The 12,983-nt window shown below is 44.3% G+C and overlaps 1 protein-coding gene across 1 annotated transcript in view; it reads left to right on the forward strand.

The window, feature by feature from the left end:
• Window positions 1–8,679, forward strand: part of LOC115481707 (roundabout homolog 3-like) — a 163,295-nt gene extending 154,616 nt beyond the window's left edge. The window contains exon 16 of the mRNA XM_030221044.1: window positions 8,076–8,679. Coding sequence (XP_030076904.1) covers window positions 8,076–8,104 — 29 coding nt within the window. The 3' untranslated portion in view covers window positions 8,105–8,679. The remainder of the gene's footprint in view (window positions 1–8,075) is intronic.
• Window positions 8,680–12,983: the final 4,304 nt, after the last annotated feature.

Genomic DNA, 12,983 nt, shown 5'->3' on the forward strand with positions numbered 1-12,983 from the left:
GTTGCAAAAACCTCAGAAAGGTGGTATATCAAGTCCCATTTCCCTTTATCAATATACCTAACCTTGAACTGAGAAAGACTGATAGGACTAAATTCTATAAATGATACCAACATCTGGGTGGCAAAAAAAAATAAGCGCTGAGCGCTATTCTATAAACGGCACTGATAAGTTGGGCACTGTTTGTAGAATAGTGCTGAGCACCACGAATTGAGCCCAATTTTAGGTGCATGGATTTACACCAACCGAAACCTGGTGTAATTTATTTATTTATTTCCGACTTGCTATTATTATTATTACATTTGTATAGTGCTACCAGACGCATGCAACGCTGAACACCTGACACAGAGAGACAGTCCCTATAACCGCTTTTTACTGACAGAGCAGGACAAAGCAGTTTACAATCTAAATCACACAAAGAAATATGAAAAAAGAACTACAATTCATAAAAGGAAAGGGTTCAATCACAACAACCAATAGCAATCAGATAATAAACATTCCTCACAGAGCCTAGTAGGCTGCAGCCCCTAGGACTCCCCTCCCCACCAGTCAGATCAAATAGGTCTGGTGAAAAAGCAGTTTTGAAATTTTTTATAGAGAGTTTGCTCCATACTATCAAAGGGAGTAAATTCCAAAACGCTGGAGCAATGAAAAAGAAGGCTCAGTGACGAGTGGTTTCATAATGTGCCACACGTGGACTGGATAAAACCAATCTGTGGTTGTTAATGTAACGTAATATCTCAAGGGCATTTATGTACAGGAAGAGAGCCTTTTTCAAATGGAGGAGAGCTCTGAAATGAGGTGGCATATGACAAAGTTAAGAGGGAACAGGCTTAGGAGTAACCTAAGGAAGTATTATTTCTCAGAAAGGGTGGTGAAGGTCTGGAATGGCCTCCCGGTGGAGGTGGTGGAGTCGAGGACTGTTCCAGAATTTTAAAAGGCATGGAATAAGCATGTGGGATCGCTTAGGAACAGGAAGAATTAGGGGTTACAGAGGATGGGCAGACAGGATGGGTCATATGGCCTTTATCCTCCGTCATGTTTTTATGTCTATGGCATAGTCAAACAATGGAGATCCTAGCGTGTAAATTAGACATGGTGCCCGCATGTTTAGAGAATACCCCAACTCTCCCATACTCTTCCCTTGGCCATGCCTCTTTTCACGTCTGCACCAAAAGATTTACACATGCATCTGTACAGAATAGCGCTTAGCAAGATGAGCATGTAAATCCAAATTACCAATTAGTGCCAATTAACTGCTTGTCAATTAAGTTGCACACTCAATTATAGAATACATCCAATGTATGCTGTGATTTGTATCATTTTTCATTTGTAAGAAAGAAGTTAGATGTGTTCAGCAGATGGTGGAAGGATATATGTTCATCGGGGCTCCATGTATTTATTATTTTTGATGGAAGGAGATGGGAATAAGAATGATGATCATTCCAGGAAGCCCCACTTCTCCAAGGAGGATGTGGACCTCCTAGTTCACCTGTTACTGCCGGAGGAGAGTGTCATGAAACGCCTAGCACCCGTCTGGGGTTAACCCTGCGGCCACCTGGAGGGTCTGTCCCCAGCAGGCCCACCTGCATCTGGGTATGTGCTCTATACTAGCACCCTCCTCCCATCACCAGGGTCCCACTTGCCTCTGGGCTAGTCTCCCACTCAGGTTATTCCCCAGTAATTTGTAGGACACTGGGACCACACTCAAGGGGTCCCCACAGGTCCCAGAAAGCACCCACAGACCCAAAACACAAATCAGGATTCTTAATCAGCCAAGGACAGTAGAGTAAATAAACTAAAAAAGGTTTATTGTCACAGAACTTGAACAGTGAACAGAAAAAGGTGAAATCAGCAGACAATAACAGGTAACTGAATATGGATCAATTATAAAACTAAACATTTGTTTACTACCTGGGTAGTACCTGAGGAGTTCAGGAACTGTAGCTGCTCACAGGGCCTCAGTAAAGAGATCTTTCTTTCTCTGCTCCCTGGGTGAGGCTGGGGAAAATCCAGTACCTTCAGGCTAGATTTGAATCCAGGGTCAATCAGAGCCCAGGGCATCAATTTTGAAAGTAGCTGCCCAATGGTACTGCAGATTGCCTTTCCAGTCTTTTTCTGCAACAGCTTTAAAACTCAAAACAAGCGCCATCTGCTGGCCAATTAAGAGAAATACACTTCATGAAATAATACAGTTTTCAGGCTTGGAAACCCACTGTTTCATCACAGCTTGTTTTTACTATTTTTGTGATAAAATTTGCCTCTTTGCAGATGATACCAAAATCTGCAGTAGGGATCTAGGAAAGCTTGAAGAATGGTCTAGAATTTGACAGCTAAAATTTAAAGCTAGAAAAATGCAGGGAAAGTGGTACAGGATAAGGGTGAAGTACTTCTCTGCATGAAAGAACAATGGGACTTAGGAGTGATTATTTCTGATGATCTTAAGGTGACCAAACAGGTAGAAAAAGCAATGGCAAAAGCCAGAAGGATGTTCACAGTGAGAGGAATGGCCAGCAGAAAAAGGAGGCGATGATGCCCCAGTATAAGATTCTGGTGAGACTAGGGTTACCATTTTTTGTCCTCATAAAAAGAGGACACTTGCCCCGCCCCTTTCATGTCCCCTGCCCTGCCCCTTTCACGCACTCGCCCCACCCCTGACACATATTCCCCTCCCCCGGTCACCCCCTCCTCTCCCCATCACCTTCCCTCCCCTGTCACCTCCACTCCCCCCCCGTCACCTCCCCTCCTCTTACTCTACTATCCCTGGTGGTCTAGAGGTACCGCTTCGGGGCAGGAAAAAGCCCCCTCTTTCCTGCCCGGAGCACTGCTGCCAGCTGCCCTGCATCCTGTGAGTCCGGCTCTCGGTGTTTCAAAATGGCTGCCGAGAGTTGAAGTCTCGCGAGGCTGCTTCAACTCTCGGCGGCCATTTTGAAATGCCGAGGGCCGGACTCACAGTATGCAGGGCAGCTAGCAGCAGCGCTCTGGGCAGGAAAGAGGGGGCTCTTTCCTGCCCCGAAGACGAAGAGGTACCTCTAGACCACCAGGGATAGTAGAGTAGAGTAGGGGAGAGGAGTCCCACGCCCGCCAGCCAGCCCGTTTGTCCAGAAATCCGGACAAACGGGCAGGCTGGCCAAATCCGTCCGGACGCCCGGACATGTCCTCAAAAAGAGGACATGTCCGGGTAAATCCGGACGTATGGTAACCCTAGGTGAGACCTCATTTAGAATATTGTATACAATTCTGGACACCGCACTTTCAAAAAGATATAAACAGGATGGAGTCTTTTTAAACTGAAAGGAACCTCTGGAATGAGGGGGACATAGGACGAAGATTAAAGCAGACAGACAAGGAGTGTATCTAAGAAAACACTTTTTCATGGAAAAGGGGGTGGATGTGTGGAATGGCCTCCCTGGTGGAGATTAAGGGCCCCTTTTACCAAGCTATGGCAAAAAGGGGCTGGCGCTGGTGTCCGAGCATGTTTTACATGCTCGCCAAGGCTCCCTTTTATTGCAGCTGGTAAAAGAGAAGTCTTGCTTTCCTCCAGGAAATGGCCGTGCAGCAAGTAAAGCACTTGCCACGCGGCCATTTCGGAGGGAGCCCATACTGCCACCCATTGAGGTGGTGGTAAGTGCTCCCGCGTTAACCCTTTTGAGCGCCGTAAATGATGACGGGCTGGGGGTGGGAAGTATCTGAATTCAAGAAAGCTTAGGACAAATACACAGAGGGCCTGACATACAGTCAGTGGCGGTAAGCAGCTAGCAAGCCGTTTCCAGTCGCCAGCTGAACTTACCCCAGATATTCAATGCCAGGGCATGCGTGATTCCCAGCTTTGATTATCTGGGTTTGACCGCTGACCCAAAAGTTAACTGGCGATCCTAGATTGGCTGCCACCCGGGGCGGATCGCCGCTGTGCACCCCCCCTGTTTCATATACATGTAGTACAGCACTGTGTACATCTAGTAGTGCTACAGAAATTAGTAAAAGTTGAGCAGGGACTGTCTCATATGTGTTTAGTGTACAGCGCTGCACATGTCTAGTAGCGCTATAGAAAATATAAACAGTAGTAATGGTAGGAGTAAAAGTCCACTACCAATTATTAAGTTGGACTTGGGGAAATCCATTGATTATACCTGAGATAAGAATAATGAAATCTATTTTACTGTTTTAGGATCCTGCCAGGTACTTGTGACCTGGATTGGCCACTGTTGAAAATAGGATACCGGGCTTGATGGACCCCCACCTTCACCCCCTTTGTGAGAATGTAACAGAAAATGAGCCATATAAGCATAAACAAACACACAGCTGTAGGCAGAGAAGGAAAGTACCTTCCCACAGACTTTAGGCAAATAATGGGGTTGCAAAGAAAACAAGTAAGTATCCTACCACTGATCCATAGCTAACCAATGGGAATGCAGAGGAAGAAAAGTGACATACGTGACCCCACAGGTTTCAATAGCCAACCAACAGGGAGGCAGAAAGGAAGAAAAATGCCCTCCTACTGACTGCACAGTTCTTGTAGTGTGCACTGCTTAAGAAGAGCACACACTATTTGAGAAATACTGTGTGCATACATGGAGTTTCAATATTGGGCCCTCTTCTCAAATAGTGTTCACTCTTCTAAAATAGTGCACACTATTTTATGAAGAAGGTAAAGTGTTGAATTTTCGTATGCTTTCATGTTATTTTAATATGAAAATGACATGAAATGACAGAGACCATCCTGCTTATTTTCAAATGAGAAGGCCGGCGATCTTCCGACACAAATCGGGAGATGGCCAGCTATCTTCTGAAGCCGACGAAATCAGTATAATCGAAAGCCGATTTTCACCGGCTTTAACTGCTTTCCGTTGCAGGGCCGGCCAAACTTCAAGGGGGCGTTTCGGCAGGGTATGGAAGGCGGGACGGGGGCGTGGTTACGAGATGGCCGGCTCCGGCCGATAATGGAAAAAAGAAGGCCGGCTCTGACAAGCACTTGGCCGGCTTCACATGGCCCATTTATTTTTAGGACCAAGCTTCAAAAAAGTGCCCCAACTGAGCAGATGACCACAGGAGGGAATCGGGGATCACCTCCCCTTACTCCCCCAGTGGTCACCAACCCCCTCCCACCCAAAATAAAAATGAAAATCATTTTTTTACCAGCCTCTATGCTAGCCTCAAATGTCATACCCAGCTCCATGACAGCAGTATGCAGGTCCCTGCAGCAGTTTTTAGTGGGTGCAGTGCACTTCTGGCAGGAGGATCCAGGCCCACCCCCCCTACCTGTTACACTTGTGGTGGTAAATGGGATCCCTCCACCACCCACAAAACCCACTGTACCCACATGTAGGTGCCCCCCTTCACCCCTTAAGGCTATGGTAGTGTTGTACAGTTGTGTGTAGTGGGATTTGGGGGGGCTCAGCACACAAGGTAAGGGAGGTATGCACCTGGGAACAATTTTTGAAGTCCACTGCAGTGCCCCCTAGGGTGCCTAGTTGGTGTCCTGGCATGCTAGGGGGACCAGTGCACTACAAATGCTGGCTCCTCCCACGACCAAATGCCTTGGATTTGGCCGGGTTTGAGATGGCCGGTATCGGTTTCCATTATCGGCGAAAACTGATGCCGGCCATCTCAAACCCGGCCATCTCTGACATTTGGCTGGCCCCAACCGTATTATCGAAACAAAAGATGGTCGGCCATCTTTTTTGATAATATGGTTCGGGACCGCTCTTTGTGGCGCTGGCCATATAAATGGCCGGCGCCGTTCGATTATGCCCCTCTATGGCATTTCCTTTGTTGTTTCTAACGACTGCTCATCCCTATTGATTTTGCCCTTTTTTTTCTCATTTTTCTCCATTTCTTCTTTCTTTGCTGCTCTCTCCACTCGTAGCTAGCTTTCACACTCCTTCCCCTGTTTCACCTTCCATGTCTCCATGTCACTCCTTCCTAATTCTCTTTCATTTTCCTTCTTAGTCTTCCTTCTCCATCCTACTGAACTGCTCCATACACCAGTCTTCTTTCTGGTTCCTTTCTCCCTGAAATCCACTTCCTGTTTGTCTCTCACTATTTTTCATTATCTGCTCAGTATAGTGTATGCATGTAAAGGCTCCAGCACCCTTCCACACCCATGGTTGCATCCCCATACTCTGATATAATGACTGATATAATGTATAGAATGACGGGTTGATATTCAAAGGGAAATATCCTAACTGCCACCATTATTCAGATATTTCCCTTAGACACAACTATCTGTAGATATTTATTTATTGCATTTGTATCCCACATTTTCCCACCTCTTTGCAGGCACTGGCACTATCTGGGCACCCATATTCCGTCATAGAATACCAGTGTAAGTTGGCATCTCTATGCCTACATTTAGGTGAACCCACTTACGCCATGTCAATACCAGACGTAAATACTTACATATAAATGTAGCACTTTAGCATTTAATTTGCAGTATTCTATAAGTTAGCCATGTAAATGTTGGACATACTCATTCCCTTGTGCACGTCCCCTTGAATTTATGCGCTAACGAGTTGCGTGCTAAAGATGACCATTTAGCACCCAACTTGTACTTATGTGGGTAACTGCAACAGTCATGCATTTAAGTGCTGGTATTCTATAACTTATGGGCTATCGGCATGTAAATGTAAGTTATAGAATGAGGTAGTTGGTGATTTGCCCAAGATCACAATGAGCTGCAGTGGGATTTGAAGCAGGTTTCCCTGGTACTCAGGGAATGCTTTAGTACAGAGGGAGAAGAATGGTCTGCAGGAAAAAGGAGGTGATAGTGCTCCTGTATAACTTTCTAGTCAGACCTTGTTTAGAATACTGTGTACAATTCTAGTTATCGTTCCTTCATAAGGATATCAACTCAGTGGCGTCGGTCAAGAAGGTGGCTTCTAAAATGGTCAGTGGTCCTCATTATGAAGCATATGGGAACAGACTTAATGAACTCAATATATCTCCATGGCATAAATGTACAGGACATGGGTCTCTTTCAATGGAAAGGAAGCTCCTCAGTAAGTAAAAACCTTAAGTCCTTCCACAGTACAACAATTTCCTTAAACCGGCACTGCTTACCAGGTGACTCCCAGTGAGGGGGGCATTCGATGGTATTAATGGGATCGTGCCACTGACTATTCCATCTGATCCCCTCAGCACTATCCAAGGAAGGCCATGGTAGTCCATGGCTACAGCTTGGGCACAGCCAACATTTATCCAGTTAGCAGCCATATTTAGATCACTAATTAGATAAATATCACAACTAATTGGATAATACTTTTGGATCAGTGTAGAAACTGGACATTCAGCATCATTTAGTATCCAGGTACCAGTACTGGAGACCGATATTCAGCCAGCAGTGATCAACATTTTGCTGACTGCTGCCGGCCTTATACCCAGAAATTCAATGCCAGGCCCTGTCCAGGCTTCAGAATAGAATTTCTGCGTATACAGATCCAGCAAAAACATAGTCGGTTAAGTGTGATATTTGACACTTAACTGACTATGAAGAACCTATTTATGTGGTTATCTTAGCTTGTGCTGAATAGCAGTACTTAACTGACTAGCCTGCTTATTTTCGAAGGAGATCGCCGGCCATCTTCCAACACAAATCGGGAGATGGCTGGTGATCTCCTGATCCCGGCCAAATCAGTATAATCGAAAGCCAATTTTGGCCGGCGCTGTCTGGTTAAGTGCCACTGAAAATGGCTGATTAGCCCTAGACAGGTAATTTAAACAGCCAGGAGCCTCTCCTGGCCATTTAAACTGTTTTGAATATCGGGCCCCCAGTTTCATGTTAACCACAGCAGCTGGCGTTTACTTAACCACTGGCCATTGTAGTTAAATATCAGGCTCGTAGTCATCATCATAGTGAGGTAACAAAACTTATGAAAGATCACCTATCTATCCAAAAGCCTTACAAACAACTACATTTTCAGAAGCTATTCATATTTCTTTCGTTAAGATCTTCCAGTAGGAGCTACGCAGAACAGAACTGAATAGTGGAATAATGGGTCCAGAAATGGAAAGCTTTGTCTGTAGAAGCAGTAACATAATTATAGTGTTGTCTATGAATAATTCCAGCTCTTTTTCTGCAGGAGAAGAGATGAAAGCTTCCAAAGGATGAAGCTCAGACGTATGGAATCCTGTCTTGAACCAATGCCACTTTCAAGAGGAACTTTTCAAAATACCTTCTTAAATTTTGTTTATTTTTAAATAATCTACGATTGAGGTTGTACCTTCTTCCTCTAAATAGGTTCTTCTTGGGGATCTGTCAGTATTTGGGCATCTGAGCAAATATGTATTGTAATGCGTCCCTTGGTTGTACTGCTGATATGAAGTCTGATTAAGATCTTTTCTTGTCTTTGGGGGAGGCTGCTGAATAATGGGCCTCAGAAAACACAAAACAACAAAAAAATTTACTGCAATCTCAATCCCCGAATCTGGTGCAGGATTTTAGTCTTGCGTATCAGAGCAGCTCTCTGGGTAAAAGAAAGAATCAAATAAAGTATAAAGCAATCAGGGTTAATCACAGTTCCATTTAACCTTTAGGTGACACCCTAGGAGCAGACAATATCCTTACACCAATAATTCTTTGGTAGAAACAGTTCTCCAGTAATACACAGTACTTGTCTGTTTGTTCTTTCACCTTCTGAAGAAATAAAGGAAGGAACACTTCACCCTCCAGGTAAAGCCCAATCAGTTGTGTAACAGTTTGTGAGTATATAGTTGGTTTTAAGCATTATCCTTCAGCAGTGCTGGAAAACTCAGAGGGGAGTTTAAAAGTTTAAACTCAAGAGGGAAGTTGTCTCCCTCCCCTGAGCACAGTCTTGTCTCCAAAACAAAACACAAAAAAACAACCAAAGCACATTCAGGGTTTGCCAGTTTAAAGTTCACAGTTTCAAATAGTCAGCTTTTCACACTTTCGCTGATAGCCTCAGCATATCTCTAGCTGGGCTCATCCCACCACCCTCTTACTGGTGATAAGCCAACACCGGTCCTCCCTCAGGGACTGTGTGAAAATAGCAGAGTTCTTCCAGCCCCTGAAGCACTCAGCAGCTGGTTTCATTCACTCTGGCCAAACCTCCTCTTCAGGGACCCTTACCACTGGGACAGTCTGAGACATCACCTGGTCAGCCCACTCCATCTTTGTCTCTTCACTTCCTATCTCCTCTTTCTTGTTAGCCCATGGGGGCCCCTCCACTTCCTAGTTGCAGCCCATGTCCATATTATATTGCCTAATCAAATTCGGGATCCTGGGCTGTCTGTGGGATTGCTTCTGGAAATTGCCAGAGATCTATCTGTCTGGGCCCTTTCCCTTCTCTGGCCATGCCGGGTTTCCACCTCTTTCAAGTAGAGGAGTGTGGTAGCCGTGTTAGTCCACTCTTAAGGTTATCAATAGAAATCAAACAAAATAAAACATGGAAAGAAAATAAGATGATACCTTTTTTATTGGACATAACTTAATACATTTCTTGATTAGCTTTCAAAGGTTGCCCTTCTTCGTCAGATCGGAAATAAGCAAATGTGCTAGCTGACAGTGTATATAAGTGAAAACATTCAAGCATTACTATGACAGTCTGACAGGGTGGGAGGATGGGGGTGGGTAGGAGGTATGCATGGGGACATCAAAGCATATCAATGATATTCTAACAGGATGGGTGTGGATAGGTGAGGGGAGGGTGATCAACAGAGACATACAGCTTTATGGTTTATAATGGGCTAGGAACCCCAGATCCTTGTTAAGTCCTTTCTGTTGGGTGTTAAAATATTCAATCATTCTGACTTCAATGGTCTTACGTTCTTGTATGGTTTTAAAGTTACCTTTCAGGATTCTCACTATGAAGTCACTGGTACAGTGTCCTGGTCCTGTAAAATGCTGACCAACAGGGGTGGGAACCCTACTGGCACCAGTATTGTTCATGTGATGTCTATGTAAATTGAATCTTGTCTTAAGCATCTGGCCTGTTTCTCCAATATAGCATCCTTCGTTACATTTTTTACACTGAATGATATATACCACATTGGAAGATGAGCAAGTGAAAGATCCCTTTATGTTGAATATCTTTCCTTTGTGGATAACTGTGGGGTCCTGTGAAATATTTTGGCATAGTTTGCAACTGGATAAATTACAGGGAAGTGTGCCCTTCTGTTCCTTTTCAGTCTGTGATGGAAGTTTGCTTCTGATTAGCTTGTGTTTTAAGTTGGGTGGCTGTCGGAAGGCCAGTACCTCTTTCAAGATAGTATGTTGGGGCTGGGGGTAATACGGGGTAGATCTTTCCCTGTTTGCCCTGTCACTCCTGGGCAGAGCCCATGAATCATTACAGTATAAAGAAGATCCTACAGAAGAAGGAGGAATATGCTCATGCTGCTGTTTGAAAATGCCAAGCTTTGTAACAAGTCTGAAGTTAAAGAGAAATTTGAAACCTGCATGAAAAACTCCCCCTCAAACATAAGTTACTATATCCTACTTATTGGGAGGTCTTCTTTGTAGAGTTAGGTCACTGTACTGTGCATTATAAGTCAGTAACACACTCACCTAATCTCAAGGAAATCTTACCAGAATCTCTCTGCAGAGTCTCTGACCCTCCTCTGATGAGATCTGTCTAGGTTCTTTCTCCCTATGTACAGTAATTCACATGAGTCTACAACTGAAAGTTTGTAGTTAGTAAGAGAAAACAAAGTTACTTACCTGTAGCAGGTGTTCTCCAAGGACAGTAGGATACATAGTCTTCCATGTGTGTGACAGCATCCAACGGGGCCCCATGTGGGAACACTCTCCAGCTTGTTTACAACAACTTCTTAAAATGTTGCACCACACGTACACTACACGCATCTTCCAACCTGCTGCTGTTGCATGGGACCTAGCCAGTTGAGTTTCCAGCTCATAGAATACAACTCCAAAGGGGAGGAGGGAGGGTATATATGACTATCCCCCCCCCCCCCCATGATATTCAAAACTATTTAACTGGCCAGGAATGGTCCCTGACCAGTTAAATAGCATTTAAATGCCTAACTGCTGGTATTCAGCCGGAGATAACCAGTTATATCATGTAACATAGTTGGTTAGGCGTAAATATTCAATGGCAAACTGGCTATGTTGAGCGGTCAAAATACGCTAAATATCGGCTAGCCAGTTAATTTTTTAGTGGCCAAAATAAACATGGATATTCAATGCCAGATGGCAGATATGGCCCGGAATTTAATATCCGAGATCAACGCCGGCGGCGGAGAGCAAACAGTCTGCCTGTCACGGCTGAATATTGGGCTTTATGTGTGGTCTGGTGTTCTCAGAGAACATCTGCTACAGGTAAGTAACTTGGGTTTCTCTGAGGACAACCAGGATAATATAGACTGCATAGCTACAGGCTACCTTTAATTTAAAAAAAAAAGAAGTAATAATAGCATTGGACTTATAAGAGGCAAGGGCCAAGAGTTTTGAAACAACAACTAATAGAAAATAACTCTTTTTTTGTTGTTGTTTTTAAGGTAGCCTAAAACTGGAAGAAATGGGCTTAGGATGATGGAGTTAGATTTTAGGCCTCAAATAGAAGGAACCTCTCCTCTAAAGGACTGTTCGGTCAAACTGACACATTGGGAGTCATGTTCCACACAGTGATGAGATGTGAATATGTGCATTGAAGACCACATTGCAGCTCTGAAAATTTCCTCTATGGAGGCTAATCTCATGTGGGCTATCAGTGCAGTTATGGCTGTGTCTTCATGGACTGTGATGCGACCCTCAAGAGACAGACCAGCCTGGGCATAACTGAAGAAGATGCAGTCTGCTAGCCAATTCAAAAGAGTGAGTTTGCTGACAGCAATCCCCATCTTGTTTTGAGTCAAAAGAAACAAAATGTTAAGCAGATATTTTGGGCTTTAGTCCACTCCATTCATGGCTTTCTTGCAGTTCAAAGTTTGCAGTGCATGTAAAACTTTATGGGCATGAGGTCTTGCAAAAAATGTTAGTAGAACAAGTGACTGGTTAAGGTGGAATTCAGGCACTACATTTGGATGAGTACTCAGAACCTGGACCCTGTGGGCTGAAGAAACTGCCACCAAATATAAGACCTTCCAGATTAGGTAGTTCAGGTGGCTAAAAAGGAGCATTCATTAGCTGGGTTAAAACAATATTGAAATGCAGTGACACTGCAGAACGCTTGATGGGAGATTTCAATAGAAGCAAGCCCTGCATAAACCAGAGAACTGAAAGCTGAGTAGAGATGAGTGTATCTTCTGGTTGCTGATGATATGTGCCAATTGCACTAAGGAGATCCATAATAGAGTTGGTCTTGAGACCTGACTTTGATGTGTAGAAGGTATTCATGCAGTTTTTGTATAGGACAGGAAAGAGGATCTAAGGCCTTGTCCTCAAACCAGACAGAAATCTCTTAAAAGCATCTTCTACTGGAAGCCACCGGGATCTAAGAAACACTATCAAAAGGGTTGAAGGAATCTAGTACTACCATCTCAACATCCAAGTTATGAAGACTAGGGACTTGAGGTTGGGATGAGTAGCTATCCATGATCCTGAGTTATTAGTGATGGAAAACATTCCAGTCTTCGTGGATCTCTGGAGGAAAGCTTCAGAAGAAGAAGGAGCCATACCTGTCTCAGCCAGTAATGGCTAATCAGAATCATGGTTCCTTGATCCTGTTGAGTTTCAGAAAAGTTATTGCTATGAGAGGAATTGAAGGATATGAATACAGAAAAATTTCTCCCACTGAATGAGTAAGGCACCCAAGGCTAGTCTGCTGGGTGATTCTAGTCCAGAGCAGAACTGAGAGACTCTGTTGTAATGAGTGGCAAAAAGATCTATCGAGGGGGTGCCCCACTCTTGAAAAATCTTCCATGCTGCATCATTGTCAGAGACCACTTATAAGGTTGCAGTATCTGACTCAGTCTACCAGACAGTTGTCTTTCCCTGCCAGACTTGTGGCAATGAGGGACAACTCCTGAGAGATGGCTCACCTCCACAAACTGATCATTTCGTGACACGGGATGCA

The sequence above is a fragment of the Microcaecilia unicolor genome, chromosome 12, assembly GCF_901765095.1.
Source record: "Microcaecilia unicolor chromosome 12, aMicUni1.1, whole genome shotgun sequence".
NCBI lineage: Eukaryota > Metazoa > Chordata > Amphibia > Gymnophiona > Siphonopidae > Microcaecilia > Microcaecilia unicolor.